Source organism: Plasmodium malariae (genome assembly GCF_900090045.1).
Source record: "Plasmodium malariae genome assembly, contig: PmUG01_00_14, whole genome shotgun sequence".
In the NCBI taxonomy this organism is placed as follows: Eukaryota; Apicomplexa; class Aconoidasida; order Haemosporida; family Plasmodiidae; genus Plasmodium; species Plasmodium malariae.
Genome location: NW_021638285.1, coordinates 27,512 through 54,623, shown reverse-complemented (window position 1 = coordinate 54,623; position 27,112 = coordinate 27,512). Strand labels below are relative to the sequence as shown.

Below are 27,112 nucleotides of genomic sequence, written 5' to 3'. Positions count from 1 at the left end.
TTTCTAAATACATTGTATTAAATGTTATAATATGTTAGAACTCATATGAAATATAATATCATAAATAAAGTAGAAGTAACATATACATAATTGAAAAATATTATGATATTAACATTCGCAAATGTTTTATTATATATTGAAATATAAACACATACCATAAACAACATTGCTAATAAGTTGTATTCTCTGTAGATTATTATGATAAATATTGATTGAAATATTAATTTATATTTTAGTTATGCTATATGTACAAATGAATTCAATAATAAATTTTACTAAAGCAATTAAGATAAATATTATATTATTTGTATTTTTATTTTTAATACATAATAATAATTATTCTATAGTATAAACATATTTACTTTTTCTGCATACATTTATATATCGAATATAAATATATATATATCCCATTATGAAGGTTCTAAAGAAGAAAGTAAAACTTTAACTTCTTTATATAATACAATGAAGAGAATTAGCAGATTATTTTAAAATTATACGATATAGTGCATTCATGGAATATTATATTTATAATTAAAATAAATTTTTTGAGGATGTATATTTTTCATTTAACAAATAAATTCATATTTCCATATACTAAACTACTTTTTAGCTAAATGTCTTTTTTTATTAAGTTAAATTTAAATTTTAGTAATATTCGTCAAGTTCAGTTTATTGACTAATATATATGTTATTGATACTTATGATAAATATTAAATGAAATAATATGAATGGTATTATTTTAATAATGAAAAAAATAGTAATAAAATAAAAGAGAAAATTATATATCTTATAAATAGTTAATATTTAACTATTTATAATATTTTTAAAGACCCAAAGAGATTCCTAAATATATATTACAGTATAATGAGAAATCCATATGAGTATGTACTAAAATTAATTTATTTTTTTGTATAAAATATCATTAGAATTACATAAGCTTCATATTAATAAAAATATAGAAAAGAATATTCTTTTCTATAACTATTTTTTAGTTACAATAAAGTGATCCTGTTTTTCAAAAAATTATTATATTTTCAATTAAAGGATTTAATTTGTAGTGTACTAAGCATATTAAGTTATTTTAATATTATCAAAATATATAGAAAAACACTTACTTAGTTATGTTTTAAAATTCTATGTATGAAAAAAAAAAAATACGTCACATAAAAACATATTATATATTTATTTTTACTTATACTAAAATTAACATGTTACCAATTTAATTATTTCCAATTTTGACACATATACTTATATATAATGGCATCCGGAGATCCAGCAGAAAATGTAATAACTATTTTTATGTTATAATAATTATTTGTATTATTATATTAAAGAATCCTCCATTCTAGAAATGATGTAGAAATATATTCCATGAAATTATGTTTTTGCGCACTTACATATTAAAATTATACTTTTTTTCTTTTCAGGAAAATTCCGTAACATTATTTCTTAAATATAAAAAGGAATTTGAAGATGTTATCTTAGATATTTATAACAGGATGCGTGGGGTACAAGGTGAAAATCCTGGAAGGAAATGTGCTCTAATCGAGCAAAATAAACCTAATTTTGCTACACCATGCCAAGAGGTTGGTAGATATTTAATTGAAATAAAGGAAAACTATAAATCCGATAGCTTCAAACGTTGTAAATACTTAAATTATAGGATAAATTCAGATGATAGTTATAATAATTCAAGTTGGTTTCAGGGATATAGAGATTTTTCGTCCAAAACAGGAAATATATGCACAGACGAAATAAAAATTATTCATCAAGATGTTTTAAATAAACTTAAACAATTATATAGCTATTATGATAATTTCAGCACATTTAATGGTAAAGACAATGACTCCGATGGTAATATTTGTGAAAGTGTTAGAGAATGTTATAACTTTTATAACAATAATTACCCTGAATGTGAACCCTAAAGCCTGACCCTTTTTCTTGAGGCGTTAATCAATTTTTAAACCCTAAACCCTAAACCCTGAACCCTAAACCCTAAACCCTAAACCCAAAAACATTACCACACATAGAACAAACTTCAACACAAATATTACCAACTAAAAAAGAAGATTACGTATTTGTTCCCATTATAACAACATCTATCGTATTACTAATGTCTTTCACTATATTTTTTTTATATAAGGTTAATAAGAATTATACTTAAAATTAATAATAATTTATCACATATAGAATAATTTATTTTCACAAAAATTATAAGCATATAAAAATTATATTTTTAAATAAATATACATATATTTTGATGTAGTTTACTCCACTGAAATCTTGGATATATAATCGTTTACGAAAAAAAAAAATTATTGAACTTAACAAATTTCAAGAAGAATCGAGAGAATCCTTACAAAACCTTCATGAAGAAGTAAATATAAATTATGAAGGAAGTTCTCATAATATATCCTATCAACCTCAAGGAGACACTTGATGTAAAATTAACCGTTTATATTATTTTCAATAGAAAATAAAATACTTAGTGATATATATGTTACACTTATGTACAAATTCATTAAAATACAATGTAAACAATTAATAAAGAAATGAATATATGTCTATAAAAATTATTTAAAAAAAAAGATAAAATAAATACGATGCTATTTTTAAAATTAGTAGTAGAAAATTCCATTTAAACGAGATTCCACTTAGAATGAAATATAAATTATTTTAAAACATAAGCATATAACACAAGATGATAAAGCAAAAGTGGATATTCTTATATAACAATATGAGGTAGCGTTTATTTTCTTAGTATTAAAGAAGAAAAAACAACATTAGAAACAACACCAATAATAATATTATATAAATAAAAAATATAAAATCTTGGAATAAAAACATTAATCAAAATATAAAATATATATCTACTTTTTCTTTATAACTTTATTCAAAATTTTTATTATTTGTCCATTTTCAATTTAATATTATAAAAATGTTACACATTATGTAACAGTTTTAACGTTTTTTTCTTCTATTGATATATATTATATGTGATATTGTTGACAGGGTATTTATGGTTGGCGCTAAGGCAGAAGAATTCTAATTTTAATTGAATTCAAATGGGAAAAATCCTAACCATTATTTTATAATTCATAAATATGTTCTGCTTTAGCATTATTCTTATTGTTTTTTTACTGCATTAATACCTTATTCTATACATAAGATACATATGATTAAAAAAATTGATATACGGTAAATAATAAAAATAGTGTACCTACATTATAAGTTTTTTGATTAAGTAAATTTTTATAATAACAAACAGTATTTAAATGCCTATGTTTAGTTTTTATTTTCTCCATATAAAAAGAAAAATACAACAAATATTCCCATAAATATAGTAGCAAGTAACATGTTTATGTTTATGTTTATAGAATCTGAGAAATAGAAATGTAATTCTTATTTTATTGTGTTTCCAGTTAGAATTCATTTCTATATTATCTACACAATTTATTATCTATACATTCAAATAAGAATAATAATTTAGAAAAGGAGGATTTCATTTCTCATCATATGAAATTTTTAGGCACCATGGTAATTTGTTAATTGTAAATTTCATGTACGCACTCATTTTATTTATTGTACATAGTTACATATGTCTTTGGATTTTACTATAAATATGAATTTTAGTTATTAACAATATATAATATATTTTGCGCTATACTTAATATTTAGTTCAAAATAATAAAAAAAAATACATGTAATATTGAAATTATAGAAAATTATTCAAACAATGAAATATTCATATAGAAAGGATAAATGAAATAATTTTAATGATAATGAGGTACAAAATTTTATTTTTAATTATTATTTCTTTACAGTAAGCATAGATTTAGTAAAAACAAAGTTCGGAGAACATGATGCATACATCTAATTAAAATAAAAGCAAAATTTAGTCTGTTATAATTGTTAATTATTGTTTTTATTTAAACAGTAATTATTTATTAAAATATATATTTACATAGATTGTCAAATACATACTGTGACACATAACAAAAATAAAATATAAAAGTAATAAAGTAATATTATCTTACAACATCATTTATTTACTATCGACTTAATATATTTTAACCAGAATTAATCTATAAAAGTTATTTACTTAGTTCTAAAAATTCGATATATACTTAATTTAATTTTTATAAAGAAATAATTTTAGTGCTGCAAAGGTTGATTTCATTTATATATATTAAATATATAAGATTTAAACAAGAAAACATTAACAATTAGAAAAATATTTTTAAAATTCGAAATGTATTTCAACTTTTTTTTAAGTTTATATGTAAAAAAATATTTTATTTTCTTAAATCTATGAAGTATATTTTTTCTTTTTAAATAATAATTGATTGTATATTTAATAATATTTATGAACTTATAAAATTAAATAAGAATGTAAATGAAATTAAAATATAATTCATAAGTTCTTAACTAAGAATCCTATTTAAAAGGATATTACTTAATTATGTGTTTATAATTTTACTTTTATTTAATGTAAGGAAAATTAAAATTCTAATAAAAGGATTTTTACAATTGATATAATTTGTAACACATTTCACTTAAATATATTATATATAATAAATATTAAGTTCTTTCTTAAGTAAAATAACATATATATATACATCAATACATCGAAATATATTTACTATCGTTCTTTTAATATAATCCAAGATATACTTATTGTTAATTTTAAAATAATACACTTTCTTATTTATCTGAAAAAATAATAATTTTAGATTAAAATTCACAATATAGAAAGAAATATATTTTATTACAAACATTAATTTCTATAGTTCTAAATAATTATCCGTATTGTAATATAATACATAAACTTTTGAGCATAAGCACATATTATTTATAGAAATATATTTAAAAATATAAAGAAATACTTTATATCCTTGTTTTTATTAAGATATAATAATAATATATATTCAAATTCAAAAGCATTAAAATATTTAAATTCAAAAAGAGCAATGAAAATATATTTATGTTGTGCATTAAAAACACCAGTTATATATATATGTATTTATAATATTTTAAAAATTATATGTATTCTCATTAATCAATTCACAAAAAATATTACGCTTATTACTATATATTAAAATTTTCATCATATAAACATATGAATTTTTTATTATTCATTTTACTCCTTTATTAACTTAATTTTGTTATATTTTTCATTATTTCTTAAAATCTTATAGAACCCTACTATAAGCATAACATCTAACATAATCATAATTACGCTAAATAATGCTATAATAAGATAGTACAGTACGTTTTCTCCCCATGCTTCTACATTATCTTTCAATGTTTTCAATATTCCATTGTTTGTAATGCTTTCCCCTGCCTCTTTCAAGGACGGTAAACTTGATAATACGGGTACTCCTATTCCCAGCAAGAAAAATATAAAAAAAATAGCAACTCCAATTCCATACTTTCTAAATCTTATTTTTCTTAAAGATATATCACAAATTTTCCTGTTTCTTTCATGAATATGATCGTAATCTTTTTTTTTAATCCGTTTTTTTTTTGAAAAAAAAATGTTTTCCATCAAACATTCCGTTATTATAATCTATAACTTCTGTATAGTATTGAGCCTAATTTAATAAACTTTTATTAGATAATTTGTTTTTACAGTGGTCCATTTTTCGCTAATAACTATATCCTTATTTTCATACTCTGTATTATTTGATATATTATGTTTTAACCCTAAAATATTTAAGTCCTTATCCTGATTACGTTCTGCCAATAATTAAAAAGTTTTCGTACTTCTTTTCCTGACAAGATTGCAGTTCTCACTTGGATATTTATTAATCCTGATTTAAATAGAAAAATAATAAATCAAGTAAATATTTGTTATATAAAGGATACAGAATTAATTCGATGCAACATTATTAATTAAAAACGAGTATAATATGTGTATAAAGCACGTATCCTTATATAGTATTAAATACTATATTTTTAAGATGACATATACAACATAAAAAGATAAACTCAGAAATCTTAATAAATAAGATTGGTTTAGTTATTTGTTTCATTATATAGATATTTAATATTCCAATAAATTATGCAAGGAAAAAATTAATAATAGAATAAAGTACTTCTAATGATAAAGAATGCTATATTTATTTCAAAATTCCTTTATTATTGTTTCGTAAATATTTAATAAAATATGTATAACTATAATGAATTTTATTGTATGTACAAACATATTTGACTTTAAAAATGTATTTTATATTTTTTATCTTAATTTTATTTAAAATAAGAAAAACTTACATTAAAATAAATTTATAAGAATACATATATAAATACTCAAAATAAATAACTTAATTATTTAAAGAAGTGCACTGATTAAATAATCTTTTTATTGATCCTTTTAGATATAAATAAAGGAAAATAAATTTATTTTTACACATTTCGATATATTTAGTATATATGCTATATATAACATATCAAATATATATATAGTGCATTTCTCTACATAATAAAATTGTAATTACTAATTTTGCGGATATTATCTCATTAATAATTCTAATTTTATAAGAATTATACTTTAGTAGAACTTATTATTATTGAAAAATACGGAACATTTTAACAATATAATAATAGTATTAATGGAATTATAAATTAATATTGCAGTATATAGTACAATATATTATAGTACTTTTATTATAATATATTTTTAATTTTCTATATAAGCCCATACTATGTTTAATTATCTATAATATATTTAACAAATTGTATTTATATTGTACCATATAATCTCAGATATCTATATAATTTACACAGTTATAAAGAATGATTCCTTTTTCGTTGTATCAAAAGTTTTAATAATTATAATATTTATTTATATTAAATTTTTTGCACTATTTATAAATGAAAATTGTTTTATTTATAAAACTTATTTTTTTTTTAATTAAATATGTATAGTTAGGATATGTGCTCACATAGTAAAAAGCATAAAGAAAACGAAAAAATAAATGTAATATTGGTGAATAGTTGCTGCATTCAAATTTATTAATTTTAAAATATTCCCAATTAATTAAACTTATAAGTAATATACTGGATATAATATGTTTATTACCGATAAAAAAGTTTATCTATATAATCTATTAAAATATATGATTTCGTTATATTCCTATTTATAGTGTTAGATTTATTGTGTTAATTTTTATATATTCTTTTAAAAATACGTAGTTTCCTAAATATATTTTACAGTAGCAGCACAAAAAATCAACTTAAGTATAAGAATACATAATAAATCCTTAAAAATACTTTTAACAGCAACAATATATTATACCTCAATATTTTTGTTACTTATCTATTGTAATTGTGAGAATAATAAATATAAAAATATTATATGTCCAAAATATTATTGTAATCATATAATATATAACATTGATTATCATCACTAAAAAGTGTTATATATCATCTGAATAATTAAAAAATATCTAAATTTAAAATACTCTTTATAAATTACAAAAAATAGATTCTCATAATTTAACATTAATATATTTTTATTTCTTTGATATATTATTTTCGTGATAACATTTATGAATGCACTTATTTGGTTTTATTCAGAATTCCACGTAGTTCAATCTTCTGATTTCTGCACTTCAAATAATGTTTCCATATAAAATAAATTTTAACACACTTAAAAAATTTATCATAATCTATATATAAATTATGAAAAAATGTTCTATTATATAATAAATAATGAAAAAAAAAAATTATTCATAAGTAAAACTTTTCAGTTTTAGAGACATTCCTCGCTTATGAATATACTTTTTATCTATTTTTTTATAAAATAAATTCATATTTGTCTGAATTATTTATGCTTTCTCTAAAATTAAGAAAAAATATACAAATAGTTTTAATTTTTATAAAATATATATTTTCTTATTTATTACGTATCAATACCGTGCATTAATTGTCTTATATATATATATATATATTTATTTATTTAATTAATTAAATTATTTTATATTTTTACTTTCCAAGAGGCTTGCATTGAGGGAAAAATAACCATAAAAAATAATACAGTATTAACAGTGCATTTTAATATAATGAAGAGAAAAACTGTAAAGAGATTAACGTGATAATCTACATTATATATTTATATAAGTCCAAATAATAATTTGTACTTTTCTTTTATTAAAGGAAGCATAAAATTAAATAGTTTAATAATTGCAAATATTACGCTTTTTATTTTATATAGAAAATAGAAACTGTTTTGTAAAAAAGACTCTGGAAATACAAATAATCCAATAAATCCATATACATGTAACGTTACAAACAAAATTAGTAAAATAAAAATAAATAACTTTAAACAATAGATATATATCTATGTATGCGAGAAAATATATTCACTTAATTTCATTAAAAAAAGAGAAGATGCATTTAGAGTTAATTTAAAACTAATATTGCGTTTTCTTTATAACCTCAAATAATATACATTTTATGCTAGAAAGAGAAATAAAAAAAAATAGAAATTTTCATATAAAATGAAAATTAACGCACTTCAATAAAATTATATAAATCTTTCTATTATATAGTAATTTAAACTCTCACAATTAAATTTTTTATTAAATCAATTTTAATAAAAAAATGTTTAATTAAGTCATAATATTTTTCCAATGTTAAATAATACTTTATAATATATATTGAAGAATACTTATACGTTCAAATTCGCAATAAATTTATAAATATATTTTTTTTCTGTTGTTCTTTAAAAGGGCCATCTATGTTTATTAGCATTTATAAATTTCAAGTAATTATGTTTATGTTTAATAAGTGTACAACTAGACATATTACATGCTAATAAAAAGTTATTTAAAATAAGTAATATAATTCTTTCCATAAATTTATCCTTTTCTAAACTTAATTTTTTCAAATTTTTTAACTTTTTTATGGTAATAAATAATCCATAATATAAGTATGACACCTAATATAAAAAAAGGTAAGAAATACATTATAATTCCAAATGTATTACCTATTACATATGTATTAGTCCCGGTTTCTTCTACCCATTCTGCCCTTTTTGATAACCATGGTAAATATTCCTTTACGAATTCTATAAATGTATACAACCATCCATTTGTTTCTGTGCTCAATGATTGTAAAGGCTTCCATAAACCTGATACTTCCAGCAAACTTTTCCCAGATGCCAAGCCTAATGATAAATCTACTAAGAGAACCACTAATAACAACAATAATAATATTAAAGGTGTAGCAAGCCTCAAGCCGTATTTTTTACATGTTATTTTTTTGTAAACCTTGTTAGTAATTGTTCTGTTGCTTTTAAGAAAATCCATATAATCAAGTTCTTTGAATATTTTTTTTTCTAAAAAGGAATATTTTTTTGTTTCAAATGTATTCGATTTATTTTTCATAGCTTTTGCTTGCTTTCTCCCCTTCTTTGATGAAAATATATCTGATTGTACATTTAATGTGGTGGCTCCCTTTTCATTATAAGATATATCTTTTCTTTCACTCACTCCATTATTTGGTATTTCTCCGTTTAACTTTACGATGTTGGAATCATTGTTCTTGTGATATTTCGTTAGTAATCTATAAATTCTTGTATCATATTTTCTGCCAGCGAAGCAGTTCTCTGGAACATAATTGTTACACAGGATCTATAAGATGAAACAAAGCGTAAATATTTGTTATTTAATAAAATAAATAATCTTATAGTAAATAAAATATTAATGAAAATAAAAAAACAAAAATATGTATTTTGTAAATATCTATAATACTGTTATACCACGTCTTTCTTAAAATGACACATCCAGTTTGAATGTATTAACAAAACAATTCTAATTAAAAAAAATAAATTCATTTTTTGCTGCACAATATAAATCTTTTAATATTTCAGTATATTCAATAAATAAAAAACTAACAGTAATAGAATGTTCTAATTATAAGGAACAACATATATATTTTTTAAAATTATATATTTTCTCTTAAAAATATAATATATTGCATATAATTGTAATATCCTTTACAACAGAGAAAAACAGAAATATCTTTAAAAATATATTTCACAATTTTTATCTTAATATTTTTTTTTTGAATCCAAGTTTTCATTAAAATAAAATGACATTAATTAATTCATAAACATTCAAAATATATAATTTAATTATTTAATGTAATGTAGCAATTAAATAATTTTTTTATTAATTTTTTTAGAAAAAAAAATGTAATATTTTTATATATTTGCAAAATTTCAGTATATATAATATATGGAGTGTATAGAATATAGATAACATGTTGTTCTACATACTACCATGATTATTACTGAATTTAATTATTTTCTTTATTTAACAATTTTAATACTATAAACATAAGTTCCAGAAACAAGTAATTATTGTTAAAAAAGTATTAACTATTACAACAAATTTATAAATGATAAGTAAGGAAAAAAATATGAATACAACATTTTTGATATATTAATTATAACACTTCTATTCATTAATAATTTATCATAATTTAAAAAAATAGAATTTATTGAATTATACCAGATTTGTAAGACATCATATATTCTAAATGTAAATGAATTATAAATTTTTATTTTTATATAATAGTTTCTAAAAAATATAATTTTTAGTTCTCTTTAATTCATAAGATTACTAGTACATGAAGGCTTTAAGGTTATTTGTAAAATCTAATTTTTTTTTTTTTTTTTTTAATCAAATACAAATATTTAGAATATATATTAATACAATTAAAAAAAAAACATCTATGTTATTTTAATAACTGTTTATGATTATGTATGCTACTTATAAATAAATTTTTTCTTATGTATTAAAGCATATAAATATATTGAGAACCTATATTGTATGTTTTCACAATTATTTATGATAGAATAAATTATATTATCCTATGTATACCATTAATATATTAATTGTGCAAATTTATTTTTATAATAATACCAAGTTGTAAACATTCTAATTATAATATATAACATACGTAACATAATAATTATTATATGTGGAATTATATTTTCTTTATTTGAATATGCTATTTAATTGTACAAAATTGTTGAAATAATTATTTTTTTAGCTTATTTAATATTCATTCCATTATTTATTTTTCGTTTCAAAATATATTTGTTGAATGATATCAAATTTAATGAAGATATATTATTATGCAACTTTACTGATGTTTATATACTAGGTTAATAATACATATTGTTGTTTATTCCAATTTTTTTTATAATTCATATATATATATATATGTTCACTGTTTATAATGAAATAACTACTTAATTTAATTAAATATTCTTAAAATCATTCTAAACGGCAGCATATATTAATATAAAAGGTACATATGTTATTGTAATATTTTGTTAATATATTCTTCTAAGCATTGTAATATTTTATAAATTATTTGACTTATATGTAATATCATACATTAATTTTTTTTAAGCAATATATATGATTTCGTTTCTTATCAGTAAACATGATTGACATAATTTTTATTTAACAATATGTTATCATATTTATTTCTCATATTATTCAATTTTTTGAAATCCTTTATCACTTCTATGAATTTCATGTTATTAAAATATATATAATTTTTTTCTCTATATAATTCTTTATTTTCTTAAATATATTTAAAAAAGGATTAATACATTTATCCACTATTTAGTTTACTTCTTTGTTGTCTATTATTTATGATTTATATTATGTGTAATTTTATATTCTGAAAAAAATACTATTTAGCATTTAAACATATTTATATATATTTACAAAAATTAATTATTTATATTTAATAACAATAGTATAACATATTCAATAATAATGGACAAAATTCTTTCATTACTGGAATAAAATTCCTTTAACTATATAGAATATAAAATATGTACTTTTCTAAGTATTCAAACTAATTATAAAATAAAATGTAATATAACATAATAAAGAACTAATTTATTAGAGATAAAATTCGACAATTATTAATATTATACATAAAATAATTGTTTTCTTACAGTTTCATATTCTCATTACATATAACGTAGATAATAAAATAAAAATAAATTTCCATATATATTAAATAATGCTATATTAAAAAATATGCAACATAATAATTTTTCATTATCTATATAGATCCTACCCATTTTCTTTTTCCTATTTCATAGACATTATTCTCCTTAATGATTACATAAAAAAAAACATATATACGTAAATTGGTTTTATGATGATAAATAAAAAAGAAATAAAACTTCTTTCCATGATCATATACCAGTTAAATAATAGTTCGCTTTAAAAATAAATAAAAAAATACAATTATATATTTAAAAAATATTAAGATTAATAAAGCTTAACAATGCTCTTTTGCTGTATATATGATATATAACATAAAAAATAATAACAGAATTTGCTTATATTAATATATTTATAATATATATTATAATTATTAATTATCATTTTCTTATTTTCTTAATAGAAACACTATAATTTATTATTATATCTATTATATGTAGAAGAAAATTATAAATAATGAAGAAATAAATAATTGAAAATTTTAATAATATAACATATTATAATTATTATTATATTTAACGCAATTAAATTTGATAGTATATTATTATTATGCTGGAAATATATATGCTTTGGCATGTTTTTTTTTATTTATATAGAACTATTTTAGTAAATAAATTATAAATTTTTATATTCAAATTAATATATCCCAACGTTTTTTATATTGACATTAAATGAAATAAAATTGAACAGATAAAACTGATGATATCATCAACTAAATCATCCAGTAATATAAAATATACTGTTTTCTATATATTTAACCTAAAATAATTAGCATATAATCGTTTTAGTGAGATATTATATAGAATAATTAAATTAATAGAATTATGTCTTAAAATAATTTGCAGGGTATCAATATATTTTATTATATGATATTTGATATAATTATCATATATTTATTATTTATCCAGTAATACAATAATTATTTTTCTAAGGTTTCATATATAAAATTACATTAACGTTAATGCCTTATTTTAATAAAAGTAAATTATTATTTCTTCAATATCTCAATATTTCACTTACATTCTTATTATATATTTATTGATAGCTTTACTGTGTAATAGAATGTTCCAAGAATTAAACCTTCCATTTTTCATATCAGTATGAAAATATATCTCCAATACAGAATAATATATAAATTACTAATTTCCTGAATAATAATAACCTATGTTAATTCTTTCGCGTTCGAAATGCGAAATCTCATTTTCAGACGATCTTTCCAATAATTTACATGATACTTCTGGAACTGTGTTCTGCAGTATTCTTTTTTTTCTATTTAGACAATTATGAATCCTTGATCCAAGGGGACTAAACTTTTATATAAAACGAAAAAGAATGAAATATGTTATATATATATACAACAATAATAATATTTTAACGAAAACAAAAATCAAATTTGTTTTGAATTTTCATAATTTTTAACTATAATTCATATAATACCTTATACAAAAAAAAAAAAATAATAAGAAATATTCCTAGTAACATGAAACACAGAGTTATAGGTGTCTTAAATTCAGGTGAAATAGAACAATTATAGGTAACTTTATATCTTTCACACGATTCACCTTCACCTACACTCTCTTTTAATTTTGACCACAATATCTCAATCTTTTGTTCCCATAATTCTGTGTTACTTTCACAATCAGATTTTCCAGATATATATTCAATTTTTTTGCTGTTTAACCATTCATTTAATAAACTACAGAAATCATCCTTATTAATACTATTACTTTCACCAATATATTCAGGTAACATCTGTCTCATTTTATAACTATTGTCAAGCTTACATCCAATATTATATAAATCCTGATCTGTTTCCTTTATAGGATTTAATAAATTATATATTGCTGAAGATTCTGCAGGTTCATATTCTTCATTAAATCGTGAAAAAATTAAGTCTTTCTTACTTTTATCTAAATTCTGAAAAATAAAATAAAAAAATAAAATGAACTAAAAGTAAGAAAATACAAATGTATTAAAAATATTAATAAATTAATGCGAAATAATATATACAATATTATATTCCAATTAGTTTATAGAAATTAGTAGGTATATGAAGTGTATAATTATATATTTACCATCATCCTTAAATTATACTAAATTTTATTAAATTAACTGTAAGAAAGAGTAATATTCCCGCATATAGTTCTATATATTTTATGTAAAAAATATATTAATATTTACATTATTTTCTATAATACATAAGAAAATGAAAATTTAAACATTTTATTAGAACATAATATTTTTATTAATTGTGAACAACAAAATAAACAGACATAAAATTTTCATAAATACTTCATTTAATAATTTAAACAAGACAGAACCATTTTTCATTTAATAATTTTAAAAAAACTGATATTTTTATATATTTTGCATCAATTACTTATAATATTTAACCTAAAAAACAAATGGTTATTTACATTAAAATTTAGAGTATCAAGGAAAATGAAATTTTATTTTTTCTAATAAAATTAATTCTAGTTAATTTATTAAATATCATTCATTTATTATATGAGTAAAACAAATATTTTTTTTTATTTTAAAATAATACATAGATAAAAAAAAAATGTACATGAATTGTTAAGCTAAATGGTTAAATTTATCTTTTATTATTACACGCAGCGGATAAAACAAAGTAGTTACATATATTATGTAAACAGTACTAATAATATGAAGTAAAACTAAAAAATAACGATTAAATTATTCTATAATTTTTTTCATATATTATTAATATTTAATACAAAAAGGATGTTCCTTCAAATTTTTCTACATCTCTAGTTTAAGTATTTTGTACCTGTAAAATGTATAATCCTATTATTTTTATATTTAATTTATTTTACCCTATTATATATACATACAACTTATGAATTTAAAAATTAACATAACATAAACCATTTGTTAGAAAAAATATTTCAATAAAACAAGTAAAATAATTTGTTCCGGATTGCTTATATATTTCTAAAATTATGGTAATTTATATGAATTAAAAATGTTCTGAACGAATAAACTACATTACATTCCATATAAACAACAAAGAAATGAAATTTTTTTTTCATTATGTTATTAATTTTTATATAATAATTGAAAATGAAAATCACATTAAGATAAATATATTAATATTATGTGCACTTATAAAATTTTTAAATATTGAAAATTTATAATTTTCTCTTAAAATTTAAAAAATTATGAATGTTACGCAATTTCATGTTATATTTTTCTAAATATAATTATAAGAAAAAGTATCATAAGTAAAAAAAAAGAATTCATTGATTTTTCCTAAATGAATTTTTTTTTTATATTATATTAAATATACTTAAGAAATACATAAAATGTTATTTTCAGATGTTTCTTTTACGACTACAATGACTTCTCATTTATCTTATATATATAAAGTGTTTTTATCAAAAATAAAATTAACCGTCTATGCAATATTTTCTAATATAAATTATCATTATATGTATAATATTATTTATATTTTTACATAATTGTATATCTTTTACGGATATTAAAAAATGCTAATATTAATAAAATTATAGCGTCAATCAATATTAGTGCTGAATAAGCCAAATTCTAAAATGTAATTTATTCAAATTATATTTTTGAAACATATTTTATAAAAAAATTTTATTAAGTACATTTTCCTTTTTTATTTACATATATTTTATAAAGAAAAATCTAAGAACACTTAATTACAGATGATTATATTATAGTTCCAGTAAACAAATATAGTTTAAATGAAGCATATAGCACACAAAAGCATATATACATAATACAATGGAAAATGTTATTTATATGTTAATTTTTTTGTATTATGAAGTATATTTTGTACGCAATTAAAGTTAAATAATTTATGATATCTTAATATATATTACTAAAGTAATTATTATTCTTAGCGTAGATTGTTACTCGTAATTCAAAATTATCATGATATCAACCATATGAACAAACACACTATATTTATAGTGTTTAATTTAATAAATAATTTTGTTAATTTTATTATATTTTGTTACATAATATATGTTTATCATATATTAAATAATTACTAACATACTCCCTTGATTTTTAATATTATTAGATATTAGTAATATACATAATTTTATTTTCTTTTATTATTAAAAAACATAATGTATATTTAATTATTTGAAGTATTCCCTTATTACGTTTCTTAATTATTTTTCATTTGTTTCATTAAATCATTCAGAAAATGCGCTAACTAATTATGACTATTATTTCAATATCCCTTTAATTGTAATCAAAGTAATTCATTCAAACATAATATGTCATCATAATATTTACTATTCTTAAGAATAATTATTTGTAAGAACTTTTCTTTTTTCCTTTCTTTTTAACTTAATTTTTATACAAACATAATTCACCTTCATAGAAAAAAATTACAATTTTTACAATTATATTAAAAAAATATATATGTTTTTTCTGAATATCAAAATTTTGTAAAATTCCTATTCTTAAAATTGAATTTAATAATATTTTAAAAAAATATATATTTATTTTCCATTACGTATTACGGCAATTCAACTTTTTTATGGTTAATTTCTTTGATGTTAATATGATAATGTTGTATAAGTAAAAATATTAAGGATATTAATGCATGAATAATGCATATTTAAATACTAATTTAATTATGTATTTACATAATATTGTGTTATTAAAATATAATGACTGAAATGTTCTGTTCAAATCATTATTAAATATAATTATATATTTTTTTTTTAAAGTATTCATATTTTTCTTAATACATTTTACATTAAATGTAATTCTAAAAAAAATGTAAGAATTAATTTACAATTATGTTCATTTTAAGAATATTGAAATGCTATTTTTAAAAATATTTCTTTAATAAAAATAGTAAGAAATTATATAGTACATGAATCATATTCATTAATATATACCTTTTAATATAATAACAAATTTTTTTTTATATAAATTAGAAACTCATTAAAAATATTTTTTATTAAGAACCTTTCTGCAGTAATATATATTTTCGGATTGTCACCTTAAAATTTGTATAATCAACACATTTTTTTCATTTATATTTCCTTTGTACTTATAATATAAAATATGAGAATATAATTATATTCTAAAACGCAATTTATTATAAATTTAAGGTTAATGGACATATAATTTGTGTTTCCATTGCCATTCTTCAAATAATTTTTATATAATTAATTTAAAATTTATAAATTATATATAATTTTTTATTATAAACAAATATTTATTTAATAATTTTAAAGGTTTATTCGTCTTAATTTTTAATATTGTTCCTTAAAATGAATTTATGTATATATATGTCATAATATACTTTTGCTAAATATTATATTTGTGTTTTCTGTTCTATATTGAATATAAAAACAAATTATATTATATCATAAGAGTAGTTTATACATGTGAAGAAATATTTTATAATTATAATATTAATTTTTTTAAGTATCCTAAAATATCACATAATGTAGTGTACCCCTAATATTATATATAATATGAAGTTATTTCATTATCTCTAATATATATATATATAGAAAATTTCAAAGTTCTTTAATATTATATATATGAATATAATCCATTAATACATTACAAATAATATTAAAGCATAACAAATATATTTTATATATTAGTATTATTGTAGTTAATAGTACCATATATTCTTCCTATTTTATGAATTATTTTAAATTTATTTAATTATTATAAATTTACATGCTTATTTAACTATTAAACAATTTTAAATTCCTTATTATATATATATTTCAATATAGTCAATAATCCATAGAATTAATTATTTTAATTTGATTCTTTTATTTTCTCTGCAAAAATATTATTTTTTAGTGTATAGTTATTATGTAACTCATATTTATTTATAATAGGCATTTAAAAATTACCAAGCCTTCTTTTGAAAAGTTATTAACATTATCCAAAAATAAATATATTAAAATTATTAGTTTTTTCAAGAAATATAATACACATTATTATCGCATTCATGTAAAATAAGTTTATTAATAAATTTTTCTAAATAAGTCTTATTTAGTAAGCATATATATAGATATACAGATATATATTTTGTTTTTTTCTACAAAAATTATGTTCTTATTATAAATTATTTTCTAAAAACAATGTAATTTTTTATTTTTTTGAAAATTTTATTTTCCTAGTTTTTTATTAATTATCAGCATCATGCCCAAAAACTATTTTTAGTGTCAAATAATTTGTAATAAGTCTAAATTCAATTAGTTATACAGAAGCTGATTAATTTATTTAGTGTTAAAAAGGTATGCAGGTTTATCATTAATAAACAAAACTATTAGATTATAAAATGAATATCTATGCGATAACTGTGAGGTACTATTAGTAAATGATATATAAAATACAATAATTTTTGTTAAACGCAGTATAAAAAAACATTTATTAATGACATTATAATGGAAGAAATATTACTGCATTTATTAAATTACATATTATAATTTTATGAAATGAAAAAAATATTACTATAAAAGTAATAAAACGTACCTAATTAAAATTTTTATTCCTCTATATTTTAAAAAACAAAAAGTTATCATTATATGGCATATTATGTACACGCGTATTTACCTATTTAAAAATAAACATTTATATTTACGTATGTATAATTGTTAAATAGTAGGAATTAATATACATGTAGACACTAATTTTCAATCTATAAATACTCATGCGTCCATGAAAAATGTACTATATATATATCTTTAAATAATATTCCGAATAAACTAGATAAATTTACTTTATTTTTTTATAACTGTTGTAGAAATGTTGTTTTTAAAAAATATTCCAAAAATGAATCTCCACTAAAAAATTAATGTATATTAAATATGTCATTTTTTATTTAACAATATTGCACATAACTATATCATTAACGTGAATATCTAAAAAAATACTGATTTATATTTTCATTATAATTTTTCATAATGATATAATCATGTATGACAAGACAATATTAACTTTCTTAAATACATACTATTCAAACCTGATAATATGCATTATATATAATTTAGACATTATATAATATATTAATAAATTAATAATTTTTTTCTATAATTATAAATTATTATAATTTTACATATTGATGGAATAACATGGTTTACAAACATTATTTATGAATATTAAAATATATGAATGATCAGGAATATAGTATACAATATAAAATGTGTATATAAGTATACTCATTACATATTGTAAAAAAATATCCTTAAAAATTTCATTTTACTTTAATAAAATAACGCACAAATCTACTTTATGATATTTAGTATTGTACAGAATGATAAAATATATTATTTGATCTATTTTGAAATTTTGAAGACATATTTTCATAAGAATTTTCTAATAATACATTTGTTTCTTGTTCATTAATATTTTTGGAATTTTTCTTCATCTTTCTAATAAGTCTATCCAAAAAATATCCAGTGGGAAAAAACTGTTATATAAAAGTAAAAAATTCGATTAATAAATATATATATTACAAATTTTAAAAACTCTCGTAAAAGAATAATTATTATAATGTCAGAGTATACATATTTATAAAGAAAATTATTTTTATATCACTCTATATATAAATATATAAATGTGAATTATTCCAAATAGTGAGAAACACACAGATAGAAGAATAAAATATTCTGAATAATAAATTTCAGAATGACTACAACTACTCGGAATCAAGTCTTGAGTTAAAGAGTAAGTCCTCAGATTGTTTTTGTTTCTAGGGCATCAGTCTTTTTTTTTTTTTGTCCTTCTAATTCCGTTTCAAAATTACTTAATATTACCCATAATGATTCCACGCATTTATATCATAAAGTATTATTTTTCTGACAGGATCCCTTATAAGTGTAAATTAGTTTTACAATGTTTAATCAATCATTCAAATAATCACATAATGCAGTACTTCTCTTCTCCATTTCATTCCGAATATGAGCATGTTCATAATATTCTGAGCGATATAAGGAAAGAGTTCTCAAAACTCGATAATTAGAATCTACGATACTCGTTGATTTAGCATCATCCACTCTGGTAATATTACGGGGATTTTTATAATAGAATTGATAACGGTGCTTTTTGTAAATGTTCGTGACTGTTGAACCGTAAATCGAAAAATAAACATGCATAAATATAAAAGTGAATGTCAAAAATACATTCATGTATGAAAATATTATAATATTCAAGTACAAGAATGGAATTAAAGGCTTCAAAAAAAAAAATAAATATAATACAGCTGCCATTTTAAAAGAAAACAATTGAATTATAAATTTCTATATTTATTTATATTACATTATATTCCAGGAATTAAATATATTTATAAAAAGTAAAAAATGTACTTCAGAATTTATTCTAATATATGTATAATCCAACATTAACAAGGCTACGCAAAGATTCCCTCAACGTAATATTTGTGAAATTATAATTAACCACTAAAACATAATAATAATACTATATTAATAAATTTTATTAAGTATTGTTATAAAATAGTTATAGTTAAAATATTTATACAAAATTATATTTGTATGTATATTTTTTTTTAACATTTCTACATTTTAGTAGATATTAATTTTATGATTCTTATTCAAAATGCATAAAAATTAAAATATAAATATTCCTATATATTATTTTCATAATATTTCAAAAACATAACAATAATAAAAGAAATACCTAATAATCAAAAGAAACACATTGATAGCTGTAACAAAATGTATTTTATTAGTAAAAAATTTATTCAAATATTTTATTAGGATGCACTTTTTATCTTTCAGAAAATTTTTGTAAGATCATAGTTATTCCATTAAACGAAAATTAAATAAAAAAGATAAAATAATTGTGAAACTATATATAATAGTTAATATAATACATAATAATTAGATTATTCATAAATTATATAAAAATTAAAAGAATGCTTTCCCTTCCATTTATGACACCATATTTATAACTCCCTTTTAGAACGCTTCTATACATTGACTGTTTAATGTAAAATACTAAAGTTATTTTAATTTGATAATACATACTTATATATATATATATGTAATTTATTTGTATATCTAAATATGACACACACACATAAAAAAAAACCTTATATGAATACATTGACTATAAAATACCTTATAAAGTGCACATAATTTTGATAATCAAAACACGTATTAACAATATATTAACATGTTTATTTGAAATATCAATAGTCAATTAAATGTATTTAAATGATTAAGATATTTATTCTCATCGAGTTGTATTTTTAATATTACACACAAGAAAAGGCTTAGAGATTTTAGCATAAAATATTATATCTAAAATATATAATAATTATTACTTCATTCATATGTAAGAATTTTATTTAATACATTGTATTTTTTAATATAATCACTATAAAATAGAAGTATATAAAATATATCCTTAAATATATATCAATTGATTAATATATAATCTTAATTATTTCTTTAGATGATAACAATAAAAGTGATATTATTAATATATATTATATTACTTAATTTTGATGTTATTATATAAATATACTTCTACATTTTTAAAAATATAAAAAAATTCTACTGATTTTGTCGTTACTTTTTCAAAATATTAAATATAAACTCTTTTGAAATATATTCTATGCTAAAAATAATATTTCTGATTAACTTTTTTAAGACCTTTTTTCTATTTTTTTCTATAAAACAAAATAAAGAATGAGAAAAACATCAAATTTATAAAAAAATAAAATATTATGATCAAATTGTTTAAATGGTACAGAAATTAGAAGAAGTACATTGAATTAATAGTTCCTTGAATAAAAATTATTAAACAGCACAATTATAGATAATAATTACTTTTATTCTAATTTAAAATCTTTAATTTTTTTACGTATTATATTTACATTTCAATTATATTTCTATTTCATGTACATATATTGAATGCATTATTGTATTCTCTCTAGTAATTTTGTAAAAATACATATAACTCCTAAAAAAGGTTTAATAAAATAATTATACAGTATATTTTGAAATATCAAAATGAAATAATTTTTTATGGAAAATATAGTTTTGTTATATACAAATGTACATATATAGTATATATTATACTCAAACAAACATATATATCGTTGCATATATATTTAAAAACAATTATGAATCTGTTCTTTCCCCACATTTTTAAATATTGAAAGAATTACATTTTTGACTTATGTTACTATGTTCTTACAATCTATGGTGAGTTTATTAAATGTTATATTTTTTCAAATATCTAAAATATTAAAGTATTACTAAGTATAAAATATCATAAAAAATAAAAAATTATTTTTATATATATTTCCCCATATACTGTTATTAATTATTTCATTCTTAAAACGAAGAGTATATAATGTCAACTATTGAAACAGAGTGAAATAGTGAATAAAGGAACAAAAAAATTTCATAAAATTAAAATTCAAAACCCATAAACATAGCAAAATAATGATTTTTTAATATAATAGATTGATTAGACATAACTATAATAAAATAATAGTTTATGTACATAAATATTTGCAAAATTTGATTATTGGGTAATATGAATATTTTTTTTTATTTTTTTCACCATATAACATGAGCTGCGTGCTTTTAACTTGTAACAGTATTGATATTTAAATACCTTTAATTTAATGGATTTAGAGTTATTATATTTTTACTAGTTAAGAGTTAATAGTCATTATTAATTGTAATGTTTGACATTACTCCATTAAATAATCATATGCAAAAATATATATATTTTTTGTATTATTTTAACTTATATAAATTGAAAGGCTAATACGTCTTATATTTAACCACTATTATAAAGGATTCAAATATTTAAATATTTTCTAGTGCTTTTTTAATTTTATTTTTTATTTTTCTGATAAATAGTTTTAAACTAGTTTTTTTGTTTTTTTTCATTATACAGTCGTAAAATAATACATTATTTAAAATTTTATTATTTCGTTTTTTCTTTATTTCTTATAGGAATGTATTGCCTTAAAAAAATTTTTCATTGTATAAACTCTTTATATACAAATATATGTCCTTTTTTTTTGCTTTATTTTTAGTAATGTAAAACAATAGTCACTATATATCCATTTTTTCTCCAATTTCTAATATATATTGTAACGTAATATTTCATATTATCGGGAAATAAATAATAACAAAAATTAAGGCATACAGAAATATGTTCATGCATACAACACACATATCGTGGATTGGCTCACCCATATACCAATCATTTCGATTATAAAAGGATAAAAAGTTGGTGCGTTATGGAAATGGGGCTTAATAATAACATTTTTACATTAATATTTAAAAAATGGCTTATAAAAGAAGAAATGATACACTAAAAAGTGAAGCAGTAAAAAAAACTGGTAGGTAATTTACAAAAATTTTATTTATTTAAATATATTAATTGTAGAGAAAAAACGAATAATGAATAAACTCCTTTTTCTTAATTAATAGAAGTATTCATTTGTTAAGAAAATTGAAAATAAAAACAATGGAATTTACAGAATAATGAAAAAAAGGATATAAATTGGAATGCAAATATAGATATAATAAACCACGATATATCTAAGAATAAATATTAAAACACTTATAAAATTTTCTTTCTTTTAGGTACTAAAATTAGAAAATTCCATTGATTCACTATTTAGGTTTTATGTTTACATTTATACGCTTATGTTTCAGATTTTACATTATAATGAAGTACGGGATAGTGCAACGAAATGAACCCTTGAAAAACATATTAATCAGTCATATTTTTCATTAAATGATAGTCATAATTGTTCAATATATTAAAACGAGTTTGTATAATTTTAAAAATATTTTTAAATAATTGAATTTATAATAACACATTAATAAAATCTGTATAATTAGAATTAATTATCACAGTTGTTTAATAAACATTAAAATAAGCGTATGATTCTCATTATAATAATAGGTTTATATAATTTTCCTATCTAAAAATTCATCAGAAAAAAAAAATTAACTAAATCATGTAAAAAAATAAAAGGTGCAAGATTTATTATCTATAAAATAGATATTTCTTTATTTTTAATTCAACAATTGTGTTGCCTTATATATATCAAAAATTCAGTATATAAAATATAAATATTACTGAAATATGTAAGTAATAGCAAAAAAATAATCAAGAAATAACATATAATTTTTGAAATCTTAAATCCAAAATAAATTAATAATATTTATATTAATATAAAAACATACTTAAGTTATGAAGTTTAAACATATTTATTATATAACTATCATTAAAAATAATTCGATATATACCTTGCTCTGTAACCATTCATCTGTTGTAGTAATAAATAAAATGATATATAAACAAAATATAAGTGATAATGTATTTTATGAGTATTAACCCTTAATACGTTTAATATAACCATATAATATCATATATTTGGCTAGTCTATAATTAAAAAAATTATTATAAAAAATGTAGTTGTTCCGTCGTTAATTTGAAAATTTTAATTATACGTGTCAATTCGACTTACTCTAATTAATAATAAAAATAAGATATATTATTATTTTAAAACATGAATGCAATAATCATACAACAATATTGTAGCAAGGTAACAAAATGATTATATTAGTTTAGAAAATATGTATAGAATTAAGCAGAACTACTTTGATATATATTTTCAGTAATAAGCATATATATATATATATCTTATATGCTTCAGTTCTGCCAGTTAATACGAAAACTTTATATTCTCCTAATAAACTTTAAAATGACAAACCTTACAATCTAAATAAATATAAATATTACCTATTAATATGTGATTAAAACTAATTCACAAATTTAAATTTTTAATAATATGAAAAATAAAAACAATATAAAATATATGTATGTATATTCAATATAATATACATTAAATTAATTTATAATGAATAGATTCAACAATATCATTATGAACAATAATAATATAATAATTAGTTTTTATTCTTGAAATAATTATGAAGTATCATAATACACAAATTATTAAACAATTATAAATTTTCCATATTCAAAAAATATATTATTTCTTGATGTATTTATACTTCACAATTTATGAATAAGTTAGAAATCAAAAATTTTTGACAATATTTTTTCAATAAATATATTTTTTTATATATGCCTAATAAAATATATTATATAAAATAAATATTAATAATGTTTTCAAGTAAAAATATATATTTATATATATAACCGCGCAAACACAATATTTTCATATAATTTAATTAAATACTAAACTAGATACGTTTATTAGTTTAAAAAAAATAATATAATTTTTTTTAATTACCTTAGCAAAAAATAATTTTAGAATTAAAGAAGTTACATAATAGGAGACGATAATTTTTAGTTAAAATGTAATTTAACTGAGTTTTATAATATTTTATAAATAATTCTACTATTTACTTCCCTTAAAGCACCGACATATATTGTCCATTGAAATCTATTTATTACACAAATATATTTATTATAAGTATTTTTAGTTAAGCTTAAATTATACGTTAAAAAACAAATTAAAAAAATTTTTAACTTTCAAATTCCTAAAAAGACGAGGAACATATATTGTTGTGTGTCAAAAAGACTAATTATGTTCATGTAAATTTACAATATTTTAGAAATTATAAGTATTCATATTAAGAATATCACTAAATATATTACAGACATTAGTCATATTAAAGAATTAATTACAGAAATATATAAGTCTATTAATATGCATTTTGTTCAGACATCAATTTAATTTTATTATATTTTTCATTGTTTCCTAAGACTCTACAAATTCCTATTACAAACACAATAATCAATATAAGCATAAGTACACTATATAATGTTATATAAACTGAGGTCTTTACTGTCTGCCCCACTGATTTACACTTATACAAAGTTTCCAATATTCCACTGCTCGCAAAGGTTTTCCATGTCTCTTCCAAAGACTTTAATCTTGGTAATACATCAATTGCTACTACAAACAAGGAAAAAATAACAAACATAGCAACTCCAATACCATACTTTCTAAATCTTATTTTTCTTAAAGATATATCACAAATTCTCCTGTTCCTTTCAAGAAAATTATCGTAATCTTTTTTTTTAATCCATTTTTTTTCAAAATGAAAATGTTTTCCATCAAACATTCCGTTGTTATAATCTATTACTTCCACATAGTATTGCGCCTTATTTAATGAACTTTTATCAGATTTTTTGTTTTTTCCTTTGTTCCATTTTTCATTAATAGTTATATCATACTTTTCATGCTCATTATTATTTGATTTATTCTGTTTTAACTCTAAAATATGCGAATCCTTATCCGGTTTATATTTTGCTAATAATCGAAAGGTTATTGTATCTAAATTTCTTCCATGTTTGTATTTTGCATCCGCGAATTTATTAAATGTTCGCTAAAAAAAAATAATTAATAAATTAAATTTATTTTATTTAAAGGATAAATAATTAATTCTATGAAATTTTAGTAATTAAAGTAGAATATGTAATATTCGTATAAAGAATATATCCTTATATAGTATTATCAAACCATATCTATGTTAAAATAACATAACCATGTTACAAGGACTAACTCAAAAGTTTTAATAAATAAGATAGACTTAATTATTTGCACCATTATATATTTATTTAATATTCTAATAAATTAAGGGAAGAAATAATTATTGCATAATATGCTTCAAAAGATCAATAATGCTATAATTATTTTTAAAACAATCTTTTGCTGTTTTCTCTGTAAAAAACTAATAAAAATTATATAAATAAAACATCTATTATAACATCCCTACAGAAAATAATTTTAAATATATATCATAAAATTTTAATCTTAATTTTTATAAAAAATTAACTCTCATTAAGATAAAATAATATTCATTTATACTTAAATATTTTAAAACTATAATTTTATTATATAATATGAACAATTATGTAATTCTTTTCATTCATTTTTTCCAAAATAAAATAAAAAAATATATAAATATTGAATTTATATAGAATATATAACGTATAGAATACAGTTAATATACTGTTCTATAAATGAATACTATATTTACATTTCGTACAGATACTAT

General features: G+C 18.7%; 4 protein-coding genes and 2 pseudogenes across 6 annotated transcripts; 1 reads left to right on the top strand and 5 right to left on the bottom strand.

The window, feature by feature from the left end:
- Window positions 1-1,257: 1,257 nt before the first annotated feature.
- On the top strand, window positions 1,258-2,440 carry PmUG01_00030900 (annotated as a pseudogene). Its single transcript is given in 4 exon segments — window positions 1,258-1,284; window positions 1,428-1,911; window positions 1,926-2,143; window positions 2,267-2,440. Coding segments are annotated over 4 exon segments (903 nt in total).
- A 2,700-nt stretch (window positions 2,441-5,140) lies between these two features.
- Window positions 5,141-5,548, bottom strand: PmUG01_00030800 (fam-m protein, fragment; the record flags this gene model as incomplete). Its single annotated transcript, XM_029005688.1, has 1 exon — window positions 5,141-5,548. The coding sequence occupies one exon, from the start codon at window positions 5,546-5,548 to the stop codon at window positions 5,141-5,143; it is 408 nt and encodes a 135-aa protein (XP_028858887.1).
- Window positions 5,549-8,861: 3,313 nt separating this feature from the next.
- PmUG01_00030700 (fam-l protein) lies at window positions 8,862-9,838 on the bottom strand (the record flags this gene model as incomplete). The annotated part of the gene is made up of 2 exons (XM_029005577.1): window positions 8,862-9,635; window positions 9,764-9,838. The coding sequence occupies 2 exons, from the start codon at window positions 9,836-9,838 to the stop codon at window positions 8,862-8,864; spliced, it is 849 nt and encodes a 282-aa protein (XP_028858886.1).
- Window positions 9,839-13,180: 3,342 nt separating this feature from the next.
- Window positions 13,181-14,122, bottom strand: PmUG01_00030600 (PIR protein; the record flags this gene model as incomplete). The annotated part of the gene is made up of 3 exons (XM_029005466.1): window positions 13,181-13,351; window positions 13,479-13,958; window positions 14,117-14,122. The coding sequence occupies 3 exons, from the start codon at window positions 14,120-14,122 to the stop codon at window positions 13,181-13,183; spliced, it is 657 nt and encodes a 218-aa protein (XP_028858885.1).
- Window positions 14,123-19,610: 5,488 nt separating this feature from the next.
- PmUG01_00030500 lies at window positions 19,611-20,320 on the bottom strand (annotated as a pseudogene). The gene is given in 2 exon segments: window positions 19,611-19,775; window positions 19,790-20,320. Coding segments are annotated over 2 exon segments (696 nt in total).
- A 5,433-nt stretch (window positions 20,321-25,753) lies between these two features.
- Window positions 25,754-26,661, bottom strand: PmUG01_00030400 (fam-m protein; the record flags this gene model as incomplete). The annotated part of the gene is made up of 2 exons (XM_029005355.1): window positions 25,754-26,440; window positions 26,575-26,661. 2 exons carry the CDS (start codon window positions 26,659-26,661, stop codon window positions 25,754-25,756), a joined length of 774 nt encoding a protein of 257 aa, XP_028858884.1.
- Between the last annotated feature and the right edge of the window lie 451 nt (window positions 26,662-27,112).